At 42.7% G+C, this 25,150-nt stretch overlaps 1 protein-coding gene across 2 annotated transcripts in view; it reads right to left on the bottom strand.

Moving 5' to 3' along the window:
* GPR158 (G protein-coupled receptor 158) overlaps positions 1-23,958 on the bottom strand; it is a 196,947-nt gene extending 172,989 nt beyond the window's left edge. The window contains exons 1-2 of one of the 2 annotated variants that reach the window (XM_032991213.2): positions 22,266-23,958; positions 7,263-7,368 (exon numbers count right to left, since the gene is read on the bottom strand). In XM_032991213.2, the coding sequence (XP_032847104.1) occupies positions 7,263-7,368; positions 22,266-23,137 (978 nt within the window). In that variant the 5' untranslated portion in view covers positions 23,138-23,958. The remainder of the gene's footprint in view (positions 1-7,262; positions 7,369-22,265) is intronic. The other variant, XM_032991221.2, reaches the window with a different exon arrangement.
* Between the last annotated feature and the right edge of the window lie 1,192 nt (positions 23,959-25,150).

Raw genomic sequence — 25,150 nt, 5'->3', positions numbered from 1 at the left:
TGCATATGTTCCAAGATAAGCATATCAAATCTCACATAGGATGGACCAGATGCTTTGTTACTGAAATGCTGTGTATTTATCTAATTGCATATATCAAATTGTGCTTAATGCAACTAGAGACATTTTTCATATATTGTACAGTCCTCTGAATGTAGTGACAACAAATGAGAGCCCTGAATGAAGCTGTGCTCTGTCTATGCCTAGATCAGATACACTTACTGCTACTTCACATCTGGAGAAGGTAACTCACAGCCAGCCTGCCCAGGGAGAATGGTCCAGCCTGGCTCCAGTTCCCAGGCTTCTTGACACAAGGTTTTCAGCCTCTGTCGAGGGAAAATCCCTTCCCTGCACTGTCCCCCTCTCTGCAACTTCCCCTTTGCTCCCACCAGGTATATTTTGTCCATGTCCCCCCAGCTAACTAAACTTCTGAGCCTCACCTCTTTCCTTCCCATACACAATGGGGAGAATCACCAGTTCAGATAATTGGCATTGCCTAATAGGATGCTCTGTTCATCAGAGAAAGATCTGAAAGCTGTATCGATGGATCTGAAAGAACTGGTAATTGATGTAATGCTATCATCGCCTGTCAACTGCAAGAGGAACCAAATACCTCCCTGTTATTTTAATTTTTGTCAGACAGCATCATTCAACCAATCAACTGATGCTTTTCACTTTTCAACTCTGGGGGAAGGAGAACAGCAGGAAATAAAACTGACTCAGATGAGTTTAAATGCTCAAGTTAACACTGCTAACTAGGATGAAACGAATTGTTGCAAAGGTTTTCTTCTTTTGGAGAAAACACTGATAACCAAGATTAGCTCCTACAACACACAGTCATCTAGATTTTTTTTTCTAAAAAGGCAAAGATGCTGTAGCTAAGCAACCTGGCTCTTCTTTAAACTGAAAGTTGGTTTTCATAGCACCTTGTTTATCACTGAAGGCTCTGACAAACCTCCACCTTATTTTATGTAATTGCGTCTGGGCGAGTGCCAGATTAGATCTAGTACACTGCTGTAAAGGGACTTTCCCCATGAATGCAGATGATGCAAAGTTATTTTTAAAATAGCATCTGAAATGTTCTTTGTGTCTACTGCATGCTCTTCAAATACACTGCTTGTGCGAGCAGCCATCAGTCTCAGAGATGAGATAAGCCTTTCTGCTTTTGGATCCAAAAAGCACTGGTTATGTTTTCTTTGTGTACTGAACCGAGCTGCTCCCCCTGCTGTCTTAGATTACCCTTTTACCCCAGGATTTGATATAACATTTAGTATTTGTACTCTATTCCTAAAGATCTTATTTTCCTCTGAGAAGAAACATATCCTGACAAACTCTCTACCCTGGTTTGGGTACTTCTCTTGCCCTATGTTGGATGCAATCTGTAGCTCCAAGGATGGTTATTTCCAAATTAGAAGTTAACTCTATTCCCTAAACCCTGTTCACTCTGACTGAATCACCAACAGCTTCCTCTTCCTATTTTTTTTCTGACTGTATTTTTTCCTAATGGACAGGACAGAAAATACATGCAAGTAATAAGCAAAACCAATGATACTGAATACGACCCACTGGATTATGACTTTGGATGCTCATCTCTCATCATACTTCCCCTCCCACAGAGTATGTGCATTAACAGTCTTTTCCCAGTTTGACAAGGGCATTGGAAAGCATCTGTTTGAAAAAAAATGGAAAGCACTGTTTTTCCTCTCTCCCAACTCAGCCCTCATTACAATTTTATTTTTATTCAGCCCCTACCCCTCCCTTTTTTGTTGGTTGTCTGTAACCCTACATACAGTATAATAAAATATGATGGTCCCAAATGTTTTGCTAAAAAATAGAAAAAAATTTGGCTGTACAGCTCATTTGTTTTCCTTTCTCAACCAGTTTTTGTGTTTGTGCAGAATAAATACACACAGTGTAGGCCTATACATCTTTCTTTCCACAAACACAGATATACACACACACTACATACAGACAGCAATGCAGCTTTTTTGTTTACTCTGCCTCTCTTATTCCCTCTAGATATTTTTGCACACTGTCATTTGTGGAACATGCTGAAACCCAAAGGGATGTCAGCTGAGCTTGCTTCGCATTGCAAGCTGTTGGCAGTCTTATTAAGGAAGGGGGAACAGCGTGGAGTCCACTGCCATTTTTCACAGACTGATGCTACTGCTTAAAAGCGTTCGGCCAATCTAGACAGGCTATGCTAGATGATTTCTTCAGACACTCCTCAGCCTCGATTTTATTGTTGGTGTCTCCACAAGGACTCTAAAGGTGTTACTAAAAGTGTCAGCAGCTGATGCCAGCATGTATGGAGAAGGAATCTAATACATTAAAAGAAAAATCGTCAAAGTTTCAAGCAGGGTAAAAATGCGTGTTTTCTTACCCCCAAAACCAGTCTTGCCTGTACAATAAAATTACTGTGTATTTGTTATTGGGTAACTATTTCTGTTATGTTTTTTAATTGCAGAATTTTCTGCGTATTTTTGTTCTCTACCCACTGCATTTTAATGTTTTCTAGCCCTGCAGATAGTCACAGAATATCTTGGGTTGGAAGGGACTCATAAGGATTACCCACCTCATCTATTGCAGCCCCACAGAATCCAAACCTCTTACCCATGTATTTTTTCAGGGAAACTGTTCCCTATTTGGGGAACAAGGTAGAGGGCAGGAAGGAGAATGTAGCATCCCGTGCTTTACCATGAGTTGTCCCTTCTTTCCCTAGCTCTAGAAAAGAACAGCTGGTCATCAGCCTCTTTTTGGTTGATACAATTGGAAAAAAAAAAAAAAAAAAAAGAAAAAAATCACAACTCAAATAGATTTTAGTCATTGCTGCAGTTTGGCTTGCCTGTGTAAAGTCTCATCTAACTTCCTGCTTAATTAAACTGGGCAGTTTCCAGTCATTCTGAGGTTGAAGGAGGGCACCCTTGTCCTCCCAGTTCATCAAGGCTGCTATGAAATGAAGGACATATGGGTCCTGTGCACAAAAGAGAACAATCAGGAAAAAACATTACTATATATTAGGAATTTAGCTAGTCAATTTAAAAAGGGGTGATCTAAAACGCCCAGCGCTTGCTTTTGTTTTGTATTCAATCTGAGGGCACCACACATAAAGCTTTATGAAGATATTCATAAATCATCAATCCACCTCCTGAGGAACACCTAAATCTAAGTACAGATGACAGTTAAAGGAGGAACAGTACGCCTAAGCATTTTGTGTATTTGAGACGTAATATTCTTTAATCACCCAACCACACACTATTTTTCTTTCAAGCAAGGACTTGCACTACAACTATTCCATCACATAATCCGGTTACTCTTTATGACCTTCCAAAGCCAAATTCCAACGTCACAGTTAGCATCATCCCCTAATGATTCTGTGCCAGAGCACATGAAGGCAATACAGTACTTTGAACAATCTCTGTTTTCTGGTAGGAGTTGGGTCTCATCCATTCCTTCCTTTTCTCTGCCTAGCACATATAGACCACTGGTTTACCATATGCTTACATTCACTGTAAGGCACCTCCCTCTCCCTCCTTTCAATTGATTTCTTTTTTTTTGATTTTAGAAGATAAATACTTCATGACAGCCCAGACAATAAGAAAATTTGTCTGTGAAGTGTTTGGTAGATTATAGCCAGTATAAAATTAAGTGAAAGACAGGACAAAGTAAAGAAGCATTTTAGTAATCCATACATTGTTTTTTTTTTTTTCTCCACTTGTCCATTCTTTAAGTCGCTCCCTTCCCCTTCTCTGTCAACTTGCTATATTTCCACAGTGTTAGGGAAGAAGGGAGTTGTGTCTCTGAAATACTGAGCTTTATGCCTTAAATTTAATGGCACTGGTAGCCCAGACATGAAGTATGGGCTATGCAGTGAAAAGACTTTCAGAGCCAAATCAGAAATTCACTATGTTAAAGGCTTACCAAACAGTCTGCAGAAAGGCTATGCTGCACTAAGTACTCAAGTCACCTAACAAAACAAAGGAGAGGAAGGAAGGTCCAGTTTAAGCAGAATTGGAAATCCAGAGATCTCCGTTCTCTTCCTTACTCTGCTGGAGGTAGACTTTGTAATCTGGGGCAGAGCATTCTAGCATCAGCAGGTATTTCTGTATATCTAGGAAGATAAAAGAGGATGGGGAATATATCATCATTAGCATTAATAAGGCAAACTGTGTGGAAAGCACTGTTTCACAACTGTGTAATTCACCCTTATTCCACAGGGTAAATTCCAATGAAACAAAAGTGTGAAAAGCAGCATATGGGACCTGTTTGTAAAGGAAGAAAAGTTCCCAGTCTGAACTCTCCTAAAGTGGTGACCCTAGGGTGAAAGGAGAGAAACCTTCCTATAGACCGTTCCCAGCAACTCCTTATCCTCAGGGTCACTGTTATTAATCAAGGAGTCTCATCCTTTTCAGGCACAGTAAGCAGAGGCACTCCCTGATCGCAACTTTCTTTTTGGGGGAGGTTTGTATCTTCAATATTTCCTTCTCGTAGCCATGACAGCCTTGTTGATTTAATGCTCTAATAAATGCCACGAAGAAGGAAGAACAGCTGGCAGGGTTTTCCTCTACATAGTTTTCCTCTACAAGTTGAAAAGCCACTCATGAAGTGGCATTCATCGGCTTAGCCACGTTGTTAACACCTTAAGGTGTGAACATGAACCCCTCTCATGTACAGCATCACTCATTAAAGAGCTTTTGCCCTAGAATGTATATCTTAATTCCTTTCTGCATCACAGGAACTCACTTACGGACTACAGCATGGCAGTTGGCTTACTAAAACAAAAACATGCCACTGTCCAGTATGAAAAACAAAACATACTTTGTAACATCAGCAAACATAGTGCTTCCTATTGTCAAAACAGCACAATGTAGCTCTGGTTTTATACTGATATATCAGATTGGACCCAAGAGTAGCAGAAGTGCTGTATAAAAATAAATATTAAACTATGTGGAGCAGTCTTTGTTAGCTCTAAAGGACATGGAAAAAAACTATGCAGAATAAACAGGGACAGAAAAAAAAAAAAAAACAACGTAGTAAAAACAGTGCGAGTTGGGTAGATAAAAGCTCTGCAGACAAACTGACTTGGGCACAGCCAGCTTTACAACAACATACCCCAGAATCCCAACATGAAGAACTGATCTGTAATGTACATTTTAAGTAAAAGAAATGTTATTCTCTCCTTCAGCAGATAAGAAGCACCCACCACCCTCTCAGCAGGAGAGGAAAGGCCAGAACGCCAGGAACACAGTCCTGGCTCAAAGGTGGCGGAGCCACTATCTCCACATCAGTGGCCCATGACAGCCACTCAGTTCCTCACGCACATTAAGAGACCAAATCAGAGGCAAGATTTTCCAGCTTGTCCATTGAGACACTAACGACTGTGGAATTAAAATGTTTTTTGCAAGTCATAGAAAACTTTCTGTAACCCTTAAAGTTGCCTTTCATGCAGAATAGAATCCTGCACTCAATTTCCTGAATGACACTTGCCTCATGTACAGCAACGAAGAGGAAGGTAGATTTTACTGAATGTCATATTCATGAAGAAAAAACCCCTTTTCATAATCAGAGTGAATTCTACTGAGAAATAAAAACTACTTTTTACTCCCATGAAAATTAATTCTGAAGAGTGAAAAAGTCCTTATTTCCCCCCGTTCTCCAATAAATTCTTCCAGAGAAAGTAGCTTTTTGCATTGTTCTCTCCAGGACACACTCTTAAGGACTCTGATTTGGAAGGGAAGTGTAATTGTGGAATTATATCCAGTTTGGTTTGACTCAGATTCTGTTTTCCTATACATGAAGAATACAGAGCATGATTCAGAGGCCATTACAGCAAACAATGGGTTTTGAACCTGACCAGAGGCACATTAAATCCTACCATTCATATTTTTTCATTTTCTCCATTTTAATTCTGCATTGTTTTTTCTTAGTCTCCTCATAGGAGTTTTTCTTCTTTTTCTTCTTGGTTGCAGAAAGAGATGCAAATTACCATCCCACCCCTCTGCTGACAATTTTGTTCATAAGACATTAGGATAAGAAGGAACATGTGCCAAAATATATAATCACATTCAGGATAACTAGCATGTATTAAAACACAAGGTTTACAAGATCTCATGAGAAACAATATTTTTCTTCTAGGAAGCAACATGAGATATTAAAAAAGTGTTCTCTCAAATTCAGAATTCAAAAAGTACTTGACAAAGAAAATATTTTTTTTTCTCCATATGCAGAAATATTTTATTTAAAATTAGTCTTTACCAAAGACTACTTGATTTCTCACTTCAAGTTAATTTTAAGGAAAAAAAAAAACAAAAAAAAAAAACAACAACCTAGAGTGAAAAATACCAGAAGGATATTTATAAAAATTTTGATTTTTTTCTTGCTCAAAAATGTTAACAGATGAATTCAAAACCAACTCTTTTACTAAATTTAGATTTGGCTTTGATAAGCTGGCATTTTATAAAAAATTAGGCAAACATCTCCTGACTTCTGGTAGGCAACCATCAACTTTCCCTACATTTTAACTGTCCTTTCTGAAAGCACAGAAGTGCATGAGGTGCCTACTCCCACAGAAAACAAATGGGTGCCTTTGAAAACAACATCATATGCCATAATAAATAGAAAAATCATGGAATATATTTTGTTTTAAAGTTCCATTGAACACATGATGGCCAGGCTGAATGTTCTATGGTATGCTGACAGACTGAGCCAAACACAGACCTTCAGAAGAAAGGGGAAGCAGGAAGGAGCTGAACAGAAACATTTAGTCAGCTTTGTCAAAATGTTGGCACTTCTATTAAGAAAGAATTACAGTGTGCAATTCTGCCTGTTATCCTGTATCATTTTACCAAAAGCCCATGTTTTTCTGAATAATTATTAGCATTTGAGCTACTTTTACAGTATTTTGCAAGGCTGTCCAGTCAAAAGTGACACTGACATTAAGATCCTATTTTGATTTTGAGAGTAAATTAATTGTTTCATTTGCAAGCAGAACTTGACAAATCACTTCAGTAGTAATATTCTTTTTCCCTATAGCTGTTATTTCTTCACAATAACTTAGCTTCTGTTTTATTTAACGCCATTATTCCTGAAATGCAGGCACTCCTGAAACTCATGCACACTGTAACACCCAGCACAGAAAGATTTTTTTCAGCCTACAAACCACATTTAAATTCTATAAAATATATAGCATTTATACTACAGAAAATTATTCATAGTGGAAAGGCTTGTTATTGAAGTGTAGCTCAACCCCTTAGGGACAGACATACCTCTGAATTGTTGAGATGACACCTGTGCGTCCCCGAGAACCAGCCCTCACTTGAACACTGGTCAATGTCCACCTTCTGCAGATTGATGTCAACTTTGACAACACCTCTGAAAAGAAAGAAAAACAGCCTTGAACACTGTGACTAAAGAAATAGGCTAAACTTTACAATGCTGTAGTCTGCAGAGCGGAACTCTATCTTTTTTCTAAATAGAGAATTTGGTGAAATATCTAAAACCAGAGAAGTTTTGTGTTCCTGAAGCCACAATTGCAGAGACTCATTCTTATGTTAGGCCTTATTGAGATGTATTACAAGAGCTCAGTAAATCTAATGCACTAAGTGTAATGGGGCAGGTAAGAATAAGTTATACACTCAGTTTCATGCCCTTCACATTTTACAGTACAGCAAAGAACTGAAATACAATGAATGACCTGTACTACTTTTTCTGAGGCCAGCAACCTGCCAGCTGACCTCCAGCACAGCACCAGGTGCTGCACCTCGTCGCCGTGGCCCATGACAACATCCTCCCCTTTGCTCCAGGGAATGCTATCTGCCAAAACAACTGACAAATGCCTTTTTCTGTACTCTCCACAGAGAACCCCTGGCCTCCAGCAACTTCAGGCCACTCCTCGGCGGCTCAGTGCCCTCCTCCAGCAGGCACACAGATCCTCCTCTCCACCTCTGCCAGCCGGCACTGGTATAATACTTGATACAGCATCAGAAGGGCAGCACAAGCCAAGAGTAGACCACTGATGTCCACAAAATCAAAAAAAGTTTCCTGCACACACATGTCCTCAAGGACTGTCTGAACTGTGTTAGTTCTATGCCAAGAAAACCCAAGTTTTCATCACCAACAGCTTCCCTCAAATTTTTTTGAATGAAAAGCTAACAATCCAATTTCAAAGCCAATGCTCTATTTTATAAACAACTCGGAAATCACAAGAAAAAAATGCTGTAAGACTGTAGTTGCATGTCTGAAAAAAAGCCTTCAAAAATGTCCTTATTCTCTCTAAAATAACATCCAGAATTACTTTAAACATAGAACATTTATAGCATCATCTTGTGAGAGCACATATCTGTGACTGCTTCACTGCTGCCTGGACTTAGCAAAAATGTCAGTATGCAACTTTCGGTAGTTAGATCATTACATGGACTCACTCTTAACTGATTAATACTCTGTACTGATTTCTTCGATCTAGGGTGCCATTCCTTTTAAGACAACTGTTTCAGCCGTTCTATACAAAAGTGTTGATTTCCACAGTCTGAACTCCTACAACTACAAACACCATCATCCCTCCCATCAGGCTGCGGACTGCCAAGGGCATGGTCCAATCTCTATATCAAGAACACCTCGCTCGCCTCAAAGCATGTTGCCTCTTATTTAAAGCTCAGTATATATAAAAGCTCTAATAAAAATAAAAGAGCTACAGAGTCATATATTTGAGAGGCCACTTATGAACAAAATCAAAACAGGCGTAAGAGAATGAGCTTGATCAAAACCAGGACAATACTGCTCCCTCATACCTGGCCCCAGTACAACAAAGCGCAAAGCATCCACAACAGCTACATTTGGACAGTCATCTTCAGACATGCTACACAGTAATTGGAGAAACACAAGCACATCGTTTAAGTGATCTGTATAAGAATGCATTAGGAAACTATGTAGGATAGCCACTAGGAAGTTAGACAGTACAGATGCACCTCATCCCCCTCCATCTCCTACCTAGAATCTAGATAATGTGATGATGGGCACACTGAGAAATTACCTCAAATATTTAAGTGCTGGCTCTAGCAAGTTCAATTTGAAATAGCACACACCACACTTCGAGAATATTCAGAAATATTTTTAGTTTACAGCTTTGTGCCTTTTCACTCTTGTTTTGAACAGCAGCTTTCCCAGGGAGTGCTAAAACTATACTTCCACCCCAATTAACTGTTTTTTTTCCATGTTCCAGGTGACCAGTGACCTCAAGGGAAAAACTGTCATACTGTACAGACTAACTCTTTATAAGATGTTGATGTCACTGGATCATAAGCCTATCTTAACCTGATAACAAGGTATGTCTCAGATGCTCACAGAAGTAGAGGTAACTAATTCCTCATCTGGTCATGCGCAGTTCTCACCAGGTAGTTTTCTAATATTTTCTGGACCTTTCTGAGCATAAATATTAGTGTAGGCTATGGACATGACCTGTTCTGAAAGTGAATAATCTCACCGTGGCTGCATACAGGAACAAAGCAGGCAGCTGGACCAGAACCAACACTACTCCTTGCTCTCCTACCTCATGTTATACACCAGGCACCTTGGCAAGGGTGTCTTGAGTATTAGCATCATTATCGCTACTCTAAAGAAATCAGTTGATACAGTAGGAAAAACAGTGATGATTCATACTTATTAGGACTGCAGCAGTTTCACCTGGGAGACTCTCAAGCACCTTAGGTAAGTAGGTCTTTAGTTCCTTAAAATGGAAAGCTTTTCCCTTGGGTACATTTTGTTTTTAACTAGTAGGAGAGGAAATTCCCCTTTCCCTCTACAAACACAACCGCAAAGAGAGGGGTACAGATTGCAAATTAAATGTAAACTAATCACTGCTAGGAGAGGAGACACACCTTAAGAGTTTGCTGTATAGTATCACAAGCAGGTCCTGTAGAAGCACAGTGTCAATACAAAGGGATATAAAAATTTTCAAAAGAAAACTTACCTAGAGATTACTTGTGAGAAAGACAACATGTACAAGGCAGAGGAATTAAGGACAGTAAGCACACTGAGCAAGCATTTGAGTATCACCTTGTACCAGACACAACGCAATTTGACAAATTAGTGGCATGTTCTAGTGGGCCAAGAGGCAGAAAGCATGATAGCATCCTAAAGCTCAGATCCAGGTACTAGAAAGAAAGGAAATGTACTTCCAGATTTTTCACATCATAATTGATTAAATAATTTGTATCCTTTGAAGAGCCTTGATATATTCATTTTATTAAAAATAGATGTGAAAATCATAGATTTATATAGCAGCTGTCATTGGAAGAAACTTCTGATCATCCAGTCCAACCACCTGCTCAAATCAGTCTCAGTTGAGTTTTTTTATACCTCCCACAACAGAAACTTCACAGCCTCTGGGAAACCTGATCTAGTGTCTGACCACCCTCACAGTGTCAAAAAAAAAAAAAAAAGTTTTCTGATGTTTAAATGGAATTTCTTGTATTTCAATTTGTGCCTTGTACTTTCTGTTTTTCACAAACTACCCCTGAGAAGAGTCTGGCTCTGTCTCCTTTACACTTTTCCATCATCACATAGGTGTGAGATGCCCCTGGAGCCTTTTCTTCTCCAAGCTGAACAGTCCCAGCTTACTCATCCTTTCTTGTCTGTCAGATGCTCCAAATCTTTAATCATCTCTGTGGGCCCTCACCAGGCTCACTCCAGGACATCCATGGCTCTTGTACTGAGGATCCCAGAAGTGTACACAGCACTCCTGATGGTGCCCCACCAGGTTGGTTAGAGAGGAAGGATTGCCTCCCTCGACTCATTGGCAATGCTTTTCCTCCCACAGCCCAGGATGCTGTTGGTATTCTTTGCCACAAGCACACGGTGATGGTTCATCTCAAATTGGCATCCACCAGGATCCCCCAGGCCTTTTCTGCAAAGCTGCTTTCCAGTCATTAAGCCCCGACTCCTCCACAGGTGCAGCACTTGGCATTTTCCTTTGCTGAACTTCACAAGGTTCTTGGTTGCTCAATTCTCCAGTCTGTTTTAGTCCCCCTGAACCACAACCACCTAGTCTCTCAGCTACTCCTCCCAATTTTTATCATCTGCAAACTTGCTAAAAGCACATCCAGACCACCAAATGTAAATGTTAAACAGAACTGGCTCCAGTATCAATCCCTGGGGTATATCAGTAGTGACTGGTCTCCAGCTGGACTCCAGTCATCTATACACAGAAGGCTACTGGGTTGGTTAAACACTGTTACCCCTTCATAAACCCATGCTGACTACTCCAAATCACATTCTTCTCTTTCATGTGTTTCAGAAATGATTTTCAGGAAAATTTCTCTATCACCTTCCCAGGGATTGAGGTGCGGCTGATCAGCCTGTACTTCTTGGAAGACATCAGGTACCATAGCCTTTTTCATGTCACAAAGTCCACTGCCCCATTCAGCAGCAGCCCCACATTCCCCCTAGTCCCAGCTTTGCTGCCGTTGCACGCACTTCTTGTTGCCCTTCATGTCCCTCACCAGATTCAGCCCAACATGGGCTTTGGTTTCCTCAACACCACATGGGTATGTTTCTATCATAGAAACACAGAATCATTTTGGTTGGAAAAGATCTTTCAGATCATCAAGTCCAACCATTTAACCTAACACTACCAAGTCTGCCACTACACCATATCCCTAAGCACCACATCCACACATCTTTTAAGCACCTCCAGGGATGGTGACTCTACCACTTCCCTGGGCAGCCTATTCCAATGGTTGATAACTCTTTGGTGAAAAAAAAATTCTTAATATCCACTCCAAAACCTCCCCTGGCACAACTTGAGGCCATTTCCTCTCATCCTATCACTTGTTTCTTGGAAAAAAGAGACCAACACCCACCTCATGACAATCTCCTTTCAGGTAGCTGTAGAGAAGAGCAAGGCCTCCCCTGAGTCTCCTTTTCTCCAAACTAAACAACCTCAGTTCCTTCAGCCACTTCTCATAAGACTTGGGCTCCAGACTCTTCACCGGCTTCACTGCCCTTGTTTGGACGTGCGTAAGCACCTCAATGTCTGCCCTGTAGTGAGGGGCCCAAAACTGAACACAGTATTCAAGGTGCGGCCTCACTAGTGCTCAGCTTAGGGGGGTGATCACTTCCCTAGTCCTGCTGGCCATACCACTTCTGATGTAAGACGCTCATGTTCACAGTCATGCTCAGACCAGGTCTCCATATTCCTCCCAGGTTACCTGATCCTACTTCCACCTCTGTACACTTCCATTTCATGCTTGAATTTTGTCAGAAGCTCCCTGTTAAGCCATGCAATCCTGAAAATTATCTAATTTCAAAATAATTTCACAATACTTCTTCCAGAAACACTACAAAATTATTCCAATTGAAACAATGTGTTTTCCCTTTGCTTCTCTTTTGTTAAAATTTTTCTTGCAAGAACATTTGCCTTTCACAAAATCCAGTCTTCACGAACTCAGTACAAACATTCCTACCTACACTAGTCTGCTGTCTGCAGCTCTTCTGTTGCACAACCTGAAGTTCTGATATGATTAAGTTGTTCTGCTTTTTCCTTCGCTCAGAGCTTTATGAATTTCTGGGGTGAAAATTTACAGGAAAGAAAACCAGTACAGTCCACGAGCAGGCACATGAAAACAATCTCTCCTGGCAGTTACCATAAGCTTTCCAATTTTTTCCATGGTGCACATGATTTTTTTTCACTAGACCTCTGCAATGTATGTTCATGTTTCACACTAACACCACAATTCTGCTGAGGTAGTAACAGGGTTTGCAACTCCTTGAGGATAAAATGCTTTCAAAAGAAAAGTTTCTTTAAGCATACATGTGGCATTTACAGAAAGCATCATGACGGTACAAGACTTACTGCATTCGTTTGGGATGCTTTGCCATTTTAAAACACTATCTCAGACTTGTAGCCCACCATTATTATACATAGAGTACGCTGATATGTACATGATATATTTCTGAAATTCATCTGCGATTAATACAGTATCTGGCACAGCCTGTTTAGCCACCTACATTTTGAGTTATTTTTGATTCAGCATTCGGAAAATGGAACATATGGAAGAACACATCCTCCTAGAATGTATATGGACCAACTACCAGCAAGTGTTATATTTATTGAACTAGCTGGGAATAATTGCAGCTCTGCTACCTTGACATAAGTGATCAAGACAAGTATCAGTGGTGTATGAGTAGACTCAGTTTGTCAGCATAACACATCCATCCACATGGGCAATTCTGCCTGGCTGAACCCAAGCAACATAAGTTAACAACAATATTACTGGTAATTGTGGACCATCTGGCAAGAAAGTATATTTTGTTAATATCCTCCTAACAATAAATATTTGTCTTCTACCACAACTTTACAGTCCCTACACAAAACAGATACTTAAGGATTGCACATTCATGTTTAACATGTATTTAAGAAAGAATTAGTTGAATTGTATATAATAGATAATCATTGAAGAATGAGGTCATCAAGGATTTTGTCAGGTCAGAGGTTTCATTTAAGAGGTTTTCATGTCTGTCTTAATTTCCAGTACCACTGTTTGTTGGCATGCTGTTTGCCTTGAAAGCCGTGCCAGAAATTGATTTAAGCTTATTTTCCCAACCTACTAGCTACCCTGATAGTTTCGGTAGTTATAATATTTCATTGTAACAACATGTTGTAACAGCACAGGCAAAAAAAAATTCTTCTGTAGATATAGGTTTTACATCATACAGCGGAAGGAGCATGTTCTCTTTCTCCCAGCCAACTTAAGCCAGAACTGAACGGAATAATAGCCTGCCAACATTTAAATGGTGATAAACAATATCTTTGTCCTCTTCAGAAGCTTTTTGACACAGAAGTCATCACAACTCTGCTAAACAGGCATTCAAAGTTGGTCTTTTAAGTTTGTACACTTATTTTTGTACCTTTAAGCACTGCAAGCAGCTATAATTAAGCTTTAAGACATGGTTTCCACATGCTGAAGCAGACATCATGCCCCAAATCTAAATGCCCGCTTAGATTCTTGCTGACACATTAATTCACCCCTACACTCTGTCCTTCAAAAGTCCTTCTTACCACAAAACAAGGAGATAAGAAAAATACATCCTCTACAGCCATACCAAGTCTGCAAATGTCCACACCTCTAGATAAATGCATACTGTAATTAGTATAGCAAATGTTTTCAGGGCAGATACCTTTTCTGACCATTCTCATTTTGGAGGCTGACACTTTCAAGAGTGTTAATTTTCAAACAGTGCATACTACCTGACACCAGAGGGTCCTTCAATGCACCATCAACTGAGCATCCAAAAATAATCCTGATGTCGAATTCACAATAAACTTTCAGCCATAAGTCTTACTGGCAATCAGAAGCATCTACAGGTTCAAGTTGCTTTTGAAAGTTAAGATTTATGATTCTGCATCACTTAAACATTTTAAAAACTATTACCTCTGCATATCCAGCCAGATTCACAAAAGGCTACTGGGACATTACATACCACATGATTTTGATCTGGCCACACAGATACCACTAATTTCTTACTAATAGGACAGAGGCAGACTAACCTAATTCCTAAGCTATAGCATGACTGCTGCTTTTCAGCACATATTTCACAAGAGAATCAGCTTTCACTAAAAATAAATTTAACTGAAGAGTAAGGTTTAGCAGTATGGACACATGAATTAGGATTCACCTGCAAAGAAAATCCCTCTAGGCCATTTGGAACAGTACAAGGGCAGAATACTTAAAGCTGAATCCTCTGTCATCTGAATAATTATTTCAGATTTAAATTCAACTTCAGATTTATGGCATGCAGTGCTGCCTCTCTAAGGACTTCCCTGCAGTTTAGTCAGATCCCTTCCTAGATACTTTAAGGGGCAGTGATATATTTTTGCTTGAAGATGTTCAAGTCACTGCTAGCATGTTAACTCTGTCACAGAGCATCACCTTGTATAGGAACATAAGGTGTTAGTGATGGTGGGGTACCACTTACATTAAAGACTCCCTATGAAAAAAGGTCTTGGAGACAAATTCAAGCTATTTAGTAAGAAACCAGCATTTTTTTTAATGTTCCCATTACTATCCATGGAGTCAAAGAGACAGGTGGGAAGAAAGGGCCTCAAGGAACAGTCTAGAAAGTGATTCAAGAGGTCAGAAACAAGAAAAGCTTTTGATTTAGAAGGATCCTACCTGGGAGAGATGGCCTCAGCCTAACTATACCCAATTTTCTGACACTAACGATTTATTTGAAGATAATAATGTAGTTTTAAAACTGAAAAGTGGAAGCCAACAATAAAAAAAAAAAAAAAAAAAATGGAAAGGCATAAACCTAGGCAAGGAATATGCAAAACTACAAGAACATAAGACAAAACCAAAATACATTTTTAGAAGCAGCATGTTAAAAGCATAGGCTCTAATAATTAAAAACTTTTCAAATTCCTGAAAAAGAAAGCCTGAAGAACAATCCGTAAGATCAACAGACAACCAAGATATAAAAATTGCTCAGAGTAGAGACAGACTTTGTAGAAAATGAGTTATTTTCATCATTGCACGCTTTAGAGCCAGGAAGGCTCCAAACTTTGAGCCACTCGAGAGCATCAGTGTAACAAAAGTTGGCTTTCACAAACAGGAAGATTAACAAACTGGGCACCACAACTATCCCTTCTTTGGTCAACATATTCCCAGATGACCACAAATGGTTTACCAGTGATAAAGTTCACAGGTGATAAAATACTCCGTATAACCCACAACTATATCTGACACAGAGAAGATGAATGAACACACTCCAAAGTGGATTGGGTTTTTTTTTAATCATTAGAATCTGGGATCTCCCAATGAGCTTAAATTCATGAAGCAAATTTAAAAACAGAAAGGTTTTTTTTTTTCTCCAAATGGTTCATAATTATATTATGTAACCCAATGGCAAACTACATTGCAGAGACAAAAATGGGTTAAAAAGTGAATCAGAATCATGGAGGTCAGTTTAATCCACACTTACTATCAACACTCATTCAGACAGAGTCTGAAAAACATTTTTTTTTTTTAATTGCTTATTATTTGTAAATGAGATATAACCAAGACAGAACGCCACGCTTCCACTGCTCTTCCATTTTTCCCTAAGTAACTGCCAGAAGCTGCTTTTGGAGAGAGGGCTAGGTAAGCCTTTCATTTGACCTAACACAGCAATGCTTTTGTTCTTACCTTTAAGAACATATCTATCTCAGCCCAGATTCATGAATAGACAGAATAGGAGGTGACAGTCCTGGAGCTGAATCTCAAGATAGTAAGGACTGTCACATGTCCATTCCCTTCAAAAGAGGTTTGATAACCTGCAGTGCTAGAAGCCTTGCCCAAGGGGGATGGGGTAGAGAATAGAGGAGTAGAAACAGCAGGTTGTCCCAAAAAGCTAGTTCTTTTTATTGCAACTTACCATGTGCTACATAATTGTGGACACAAATGCATTATGTGCTTCAATCCTCTCCTGGCCGTATTTAACTTCTTTCTTCAAAGACCCACTTCTGTTTCTCCAATAGTAAAGAAAGCTGAATCATGTTTCTAAAAAAAAAAAATCCCTATTTATTGTTCCTTTGGTTCATCACCATCCAGTTTTCTATCCTTATTCATGACCTCATATGAAAAAGACAGAGGCATAATTGATTGTCTAGAGAATACTTAAAACATACTGGGGGTTTCTATAAGCAGACAATAAATCATAGGAAGATGTTTCATTGTTCTCACCTCTCTTCAAGAGTATAAATCCAAGACTTTCAGAAGTTCTAGGAAATAAATTATGCCTTTTCATTTTTAAAACCTGTTCTAAATCCATCCACACCTTCAATCATGTTATATGGGCCAGGGTTTTTTATAGAAAAACACATCAGCCTCACCATTTTAAAATATTTTCAAGATAATACAACTAATGTATCTTGTCACAAAAAATTAGAAAGCCTCCTTAAGCAGTTAAAATTAATTTTCTTTCATATTCAGTACTGAGACTAAAAAGAGGTTAGAGGAGAAACCAAAAAAGAGGTCTAAAGGAAGAAATTAAACCATATTTAAAAGAAAAAAAAATGCTAATTTACAATCTCTCTTTTTTTATGTCTACATTTAAATCTTTGGTAAAATAACCATAATAGCTATGAAATATTTAGCAGAAGATGAAATCACCTATCTTCCCTAAGAAATTACTTATTTGTCATATATACTTCTACCTCTGTGGTTTAATTTGCCTTCAGTAATGTTTCCTTAACTAAGAGCCCCATTATGGCCTAACACTGGAGTGGTCTGAGTCATTCTTAATAGTACAGCAAAATCACGACATTACACTGCCTTTATGGAAGAAACAGATATATTTAAGTGTGCAATAAAGTTTAATCTTTCCACCAAGGAATACCTTTCCAATAATAAACAGAGAAGTAGCAAATGTCAGGAAGACAAAAAATATTAACAGGTAACACCTGATCCAGCCAAACTTCATATTGAAGTTATCTGCAAGTGATCTAGAACACACCATAATTCAAAATTAAAAAAACAAACAATAAAAAAAAAACACAGCACAAAAAAAAAAACACAAAAAAACAACCTAAAAACAAACAAACAAAAAAACCACTTACTTAGCTTGCTGATTATATACCTTTCTGCCAAAACAGCCATTGTTCCATTACATTTTCCCAACAATCCTTAAAAAAAGATTGCAAATACTGCCCTGGATTCAGTATAAAAACTACCTGGCCTTGCTGGAACGTAGTGGAAGAGAAAAATTTCCCTGTGTCCTAAAGATATTCTAACTTGTTAGATGAAAAATACCGTAAGAGCGATGACCAGTTCCCAAAATGTTGACATACTACAACACAACATTAAAGAAAATGAGAACAGCACACAAGAGAACATTTTGAACTGCAAAAGCAGCAATTCATTCATCAGACTTTGGGGATAATTGATGTCATTGCATAAGGCTGAAACATTGCACATGAATCTGACTGTGTTCAAGAAATACTGGAACAAGACTTGAGAAGAGGGACCATGGCAACAGAGAGCTTATAACAGGAGACTAAAGAAAGCTGCTTCGTGTAGTCTAGTAAACAAAGGTGGAGACTGGACTGCTGCCTATAAATAGGTCAGGGCTGTAAACATCAGCAAAGAGTGCTATTTTAGATAGAAGGCAGTTCTGGAACAGGAATAAATGGATGAGAACTGGCTGTGAATAAATTTGTCAGAAATCAGAAGCAGCTATCCAATCATGAGGCCTGGCATGCCACTGGACTGGAGTCAAGAGGGAAACCCACCTACTTTAAGATGCAGGTTGGTCAGCTGATGACACTAAGTGGGCTTGTGACAGCAGGAGATTGACTCAGTAACCCGGTGGGACTTTTTTTTTTTTAAAAAACTTGTATGTTCCTAGTCGCTCACTACTTACACATCTTTCTTCCAGACCAAGGAGTGATCCTCCCCACTGGCCTCCTAGACTGCTGAAGCAATGGAAAACTCCCAGTTCATCTACAGGGCTCAGGCAAGTGCTTTTAAAGAAGGAAACGTACTCACAATATGCAGTTTCTCACACTTTTCCACTTTGACAGTAGGGCTGCAGAGAGACCAGCTGGATCACCATGTGCCATGGAATATGGTTAAATTCTCATCATGCAATAGAAAGTAGCAGAGGAGGGTCACAAATCAGTGACAAGTGCTATTGTGCTCTATCCTCTACAGCACTAGAACTGTAGAGTGATTAGGCACATTAGATGGTCAATTCCAGCTGCAAACTATCACTCTGGACATTTTAAGAAAGGAGAAAGGAATTGTTAATATCACCAAGTGATTACTTACAGTCTCTGTGGATCCTCATTTCTGAATGAGAGCCTACACTGTATTTTGTAAGCAGGTTGTAATGTTCTCTCCCTGCACTCTGGGCAGACCAAAGACCAGTGAATGCAGACAAGAAAACACCATCAAGCACTGCTAAAAACCTGCATACAGTCAACGCCACTTGCTTAGCACTGCACTGGGCTCATGTGGTCCCACTGGGCCCAAACAGCTTCTGGGATATTTATCAGCACAATCAACTCGTCTTTGGTTTCTCCACTTCATCTTGGCATTGGCCCACAGCACTAGCCTTGGCAAGACAACTTCGTTGGCCTTCACTTTGGACAGTTTAGCTGTCATCTCTTGGGAAGGGGGAGCAAAGAGCAGAAGGTGAAATTAAAGACAGATAGCAAACTGTTTGCGAGACCCCTCACCTGTAACACTCGCTTCCTCTGGCACAACACACTATAACCCTGCATGACATGAAAAACAAAGCTTTTTTATTTTCCTGCACTTTCAGAGTGTCATTGACAACAGCACTGCAGTAGTAGCATATATTGATCATAACCAGAAGTAATTACTAGTACTGCCTTCATTAAACTCTTTCCATTGCTGTACCACATGACATACCCATTTGTTACTACAACAGAAGAGATACCAAAAAGTAGGAGCAACAGCTTTCCTTCTAATCTGAAAGAACTCTCTTCCACGGAGATAACGCGTTCCTGAATGTCTCTTATCTTAACATACCATGCCACAAACCTAATGTCAGCGAAGAAGAAAGTACATAAACTGCTAGAAGAATATGAAAGGGCTACGCATTATATTACCATCAATGACCTCATGCCACTGTTAAATAGAAAGAGCATGTAAATTGATCCATTAACATGTTCCTAACAGATGGTTCAGATATTTTGTTGGGAGAACCAATCCAGCTTTCCCAAAAGATGGAGGTTAATACATACTGCTTTTTTACCATATGGGCCTTATACAGGAATTTAAAGTTAAACCATTGTGTCACTCAGACAGATGGTGAGGAGAAATAAAGCTTATTTCAAGAGCCACTTTATAATAATTAATACTAATGTTCTAATAACTACATTAATTTTACATTTTTTTATTTCATGCTTATACTTCAAACCATTTCTTATCTTAATAACTCACACTGAGGCTGTCTGCCTATCAAGTATAGAAAATATTGTGAAAATACTAAGACATCTCAAGACTTGGGAGAAGTGTATTTTGCTTATAGTATTTCATATGTAGCTGCAGAATTACTTTTTCAATATCCCAAATAAGCATCTTTCATTAGAATCCCATCTTTCATGTAACATCTCAAACTAGAAACACAGAAATTATCATTTAGTCTTCTCAGAATATGCACATGTATAAATATATAAATGTACTACTTCCACCTGCATCACTATATAGTTACCAAAAACATACTGATCCATTTTCTTAGAAATGTTTACCAACTCATCTCTCCTTTTGATACAACAAAACTTTGTTAGTTTTGTCCTAACTGTTGAGTATAACAGCAATACACCAACTTGCACAACATGCCCCATCACAAGATTTTCTAAATAAGAAGTGGTTCTCCAATCTTAGATGTGCTTAAATGGATGCCCTCTGAAGTATCAGGGTTACAACAGGTTATTCTATTTCTTCAACTGAAGTCACTCCCACTTGACAGAGAGAGGCTGGGAAGATGAGGAAGGGCTTTGCACTGCACCCAGGAGGACCTCTACTGGTTGCCTTGGCTGGCCAGGGTTACTGGACCTGCAACGGACCTGGTGGGTTCTGTATACCAGAGCTACCACAGCAGAAACCTACACCACCAGGATGCTTCCTGACATCACAGGATCTTGCCACAGAGCTGAGACTGAAGCTTTTGGCTCTTTTGCTTAAAACACGGGTTTTTTTTCCTCTTCACTGAGGTCAAGGCTGAAGCTTCTTTGACTTAAGCTTTAAATCAAGATCTAAATTCTTAGATAGCTGGTCACTGGCTGCCACCCCACTCCCAGCCTGGTGATTCTTCAGGCCGTGTGAACCTCTATCCCCAACAAGAGAATAACAACCTACACTAGCTTTCATCTGATTCCTGAAGTTCATCATGTGCAAAACACTGTATTTCAATGGTCTATGAGAAGTTCCTGAACTTTTCTGGAATCCCTGCTAGGGTCCAGAAATGCTCTGCAGTAGAGCCGTTCTTGGGTTTTGGTCTTGAAAGGAATTCAGCAACAAACAGCCTGCAGATAAACTCATTCTACCTTGACCCTACCAGCCCCATGAGTATGAAAATTTCCGAGCAAAAAAAAAAGGTAACTCAGTAGAGAAGTAAGCAGCCATTCTAGTCCATTTTTGTTTGTTTTCAAGGATGCATGACTGCATTCATACACGTTTAATCCCACTGGATTTCAAACTAAGCCAAGAAAACCAGTGTTCACAAACACTATTGCTTCACCACCTAGGTGTGGCAAAATCTCTTTGGTGTCTGCTGTGTTGTTGTCTATCTTTACCTACAACTGATTTGCAGCACAAAGCAAATTCTGTGCTCCTCTCTCATCCCCTGACAAATGCCAGCTGCTTTTGGGCAACGGGCATTCTCCAAGGGATAGAGTTACTCATGAGCCCCACCACAGCAGTGCCAGTGCCAAAATCTGGCATCTCATACCCCACAGGTTGCTCTCATTCTTTGGACAAATACCTCTTTGCTATCGAAATACAAAGACACAAGAATGGGCCTTTTTATATCCTCCTCTCTGCTAGTCACAGCCCAGAGGCTAAATTCTGGGGATAATAGCAATGAAAAATAAGCAATTATTTATGTATGCCAGGTATCAGCTACACAGCTATGTAACCAGGGGATGTCCTAAGGAAAGCTTTCCTACTGCCAGCTCAGGCTGTAGCCACATGCACTATGACAGAACTGCAGTCACAAACACTTATTTACCTACAAATGTACTGATCACTGACCAGGCTCAAGCACCCCACTGTGGATATGAACTTGGGACCATAAATTGCAGTTTATCAGCATAACACTGTTGTTTCCCAGCTGGTTAATATCATAGCTGGAGTCAAGTTAGGTTTAGTTACACAGTGTAGTAACAAATAACACTCCGGTAAATATTTTCCTCTAGCACTCAGAAATAAACTAAAACTGGTAACTGCTGCTCTCCTCTCCCAAACAGAAGCACACCAGGAACATAAACCACAGGCACATCTATTTCAATGGGGGCAGGTAAAGCAAACGCTGTCTTACAGAGATGAAAGCAATTCTTTTACTGAGCAACAGCTCCCAAAGACATAGGAAGGCAGAGCTCAACAGGAAGGCCCGAGGTTGCCCTGCAGTGTCACGGAGCAGCCCATCTGGCAAGGGTTGATCAGGTCACTCCAGAGACACAGCATGCCCTTACCCAGGAGGGGGGCAGAACCAAAACCCCATCCTACCCTCTTGTCAATAGAAAGCAAGCAGAGGAACCTTCCTCCTACCTGAAATCGGGGAGGAGGTTTGGCCGTAGCCCATAGAAAGCTGCTGAGAGAGTCACTAGCCAGCCGGGTTTGTAATTCCCATTCTCACACTCCAGGTAAGGCGAGGACCACCTGATGTGGTTTTTATCAGCAGTGAAGCTCTCCCGCCTCTTCCAGCTGTTCTCCAAAGTTTTGGGGCCCGTGTTTAAGACCTTCCTGTGCAGATGTGGCCTCCACTTGCGCTTCAAGCTGTGGAACCACTCTGTTTCCACAGAGGCGTTGGCCAGGCGGTGAGCTGAGGAGGACAAGTCCTGCAGGAGGACCTGGCTCTCGTGCCTGCTGGCCTGGAGAAAAACTTGGGGGGTGGAGGAGAAAGGCTCCGTGCTGAAAGTGATGGCTGCCCTGGAGATGTTGGGGTCCCCCTCCAGGAGGCTCCTGATCAAGGCGCGGTACCACTCCAGGTCCTCCTGGAAGTTCTGCTCCCGCGACTTATTGCTCTGGAGGATCACGTTGAGCAAGTTGGTGGCGTGGGTGAGGGTGTCCAGGGCCCCGTGCAGGGAGGGGTGCGAGGTGAAACGCGACTTGCCGGCGAGGCTGGCCAGCTCGTACCGCCCGGAGCAGTTGGCACGCCGCAGCTCCCGGGAGTCGCCCGTGTAGAGGAACGAGGCCACGTCCTGGGGCACCTCCTCGGCGAGCCGCTGCGCCAAGATGGTGCTCTCCGTAGAGCGGCTCCGAGGTGCCGGCGGAGGCTCCCGGCTCTTGATGTGGTTGTAAATAGGCTGCCTCCCCCTGAGCGCCCGCTCCCGGCCGCGCACCGCCTGCCCTTGGCCGGCGGCGGCCCCGAGCCCCCGCTGGGCGAGTAGCAAGAGGAGAAGGAGCCGGAGCAAAGCCATGTCCCCCGGCGCTCCCGGCCGCGCAGGCACGGCGAAGCGGCTGAAGACGGGCTTCGCGCAGGCGGCCGCGGCGCAGGGGCACGAACGCGCAGGGGCGGCTGAGCGGCAGCGGGACGGAAAGCGGCCCCCGGCCCGCGAGTCACCTGTGGCGGCGGCGCCGCCCGCGCCTTCCCCAGCGCGGGGCGCCGCGCAGCCCCACCGCCGGCGCGGAGCGGCGGGCAGCCCCTCCGGCGACGGCAGCGGCTATGCAGGAGCCCGCCCGCGCCTCCTCCCGCCGCGGCCACCGCGCTCACTGAGCGGCTGCCCAGCGCAGCGCGCAGGGGCGGCGGCGTCCGCGCCCGGCGCAGCGGCGGGTCCCCCCGCGGCGCCCCGCCGCCGCCCGCGCTCCGCCGCTCCGCATCCTTCGGGCGCCCGCGGCGCGGGACTGCTACTTGCTGCCGGGGATCAGCGGCGCTGCTGCCGGGAAGCCGGCGGGCGGGCGCCCGCCTCCGCGAGCGCTACGGCTCTCCGAGCGGGGACCCCTCTACCCCGGCTGCTCGCCGGGCGGCTCCGCCACGGGCGCCCCCTCACCGCCCGGCGCCCCTTCCCCGCCGGCCCTTATAGGTGTACGCCAGGCAGCTGCCGCCCCGTGTGGCCGCCTCGCCTGTCAGTCAGCCGGCAGCCATTCACGGGGCAGAAGGACGGCGCCGTGCAGTGCTGAGGGAGGCGGTGCCGCTGCCGCCGCCGTGGAGAGGCGTCGAGGCGCGCCTCGCTTCACCTGCCGGCGGCGCAGCTCGGGGCGGCCGACAGCCGCTCCGCGTTCCCCTCGGCCGGGGGACGGGGGTCACAGGCGGGGAAGCGGCCCGCGGGGGGCTCCGCCGCGCCGCCCCCGCCGCGCCCGGGCCGGTGCGGGGCTGGCCCGGGGAGTGTGGCAGCGACGCCTGCCGGCCGGGCGAGGAGCTGCGCCGCTGCTGCGCCCACGCGCCGGGGGCGATCCGGCGGGAAGCGCCGGGCAGCGGCCGTTGGCGCTGAGGGGAGGAGGCGGGGGGGGGGGGGGAGCTCGGGCGTTAAAAATACCTCCGGCTCCCACCGCGTCGTGCGGAGGAGCGGGAGAAGCCCGGCGGTCTGGGGGAGGGCAGCTGCAGCTAGATCCGCAGCGTGTGGGCTGATGCCTGTCAGGGCTGCGTGCCGCTGTGAGGAAAGCACTCTTGCCTCAAGCGTTTGTGGGGATGAGTGGCACAGGCCTGCTCCTCGGCTTCCTCCTGGACGCGGGGCCAGGCAGGCTGCCCCGGGAGGGAGGCGATTGATGTAGGGAACGACGTTTGGGTCGGACAGGGCGACTTTGTCTTCTGGGGCCTCTCAGCCCACAGCCAAGATGCCCCCCATCGTCTGCAGGTGCTGCCGCATTGCCCCAGCTCCTTCTGTGGGCTGCCCGTGTCTCCCTCGCCTCACGCCCCAGAACAGCCCAGGCACAGAGCACATACAGCCGTAATGGGAACTGAACTACTTCCCTCTCCCTTCAACTACAGTGGCTGGCTGATTGTATTCTGTAACCATAATCTTTCCTGGTATTTTTTTCCCTTGGTGTTTTAGCTCCAAGAGGCTAATTCCTACTGCTGTCTTCAGAACTAAGCCCTTAATCCAGTGGCTTTCAATGCTGACCTGCAGAGCACCTGCGTGGAGCCAAAGCAGCACTGACTGATCACCTGGCTTTCCTCCTGCTCTGCTGAAACCGCCCTTGGAAATACACAAATGCATCGAAGATGTAGTTAGGATTTTCCAGATAGCCATCAGTTATAGGGCCATGATGATCAGTAATATGAATCTAATTTAACAAAGCATTTAAACATATGTTTCACTTCATGCATTTTATTTGGCAGAAATATTCACTTGCTCAGCATCTTCCTGTTGGATAAGGGGTTCGTGACAGGAGGCAGTTAGCAAAGGGTGGTGGTCCACAGCAAAATCTCCTAATTATAATTAATTCCATTCTGGTTTAATATAAAACTCCATTTTGGAATTCAGAAGTGCAGA

The sequence above is a fragment of the Tyto alba genome, unplaced genomic scaffold (assembly GCF_018691265.1).
Source record: "Tyto alba isolate M040663 unplaced genomic scaffold, T.alba_DEE_v4.0 Super-Scaffold_38, whole genome shotgun sequence".
NCBI lineage: Eukaryota > Metazoa > Chordata > Aves > Strigiformes > Tytonidae > Tyto > Tyto alba.
This window is presented reverse-complemented; position numbering and strand designations above follow the sequence as displayed.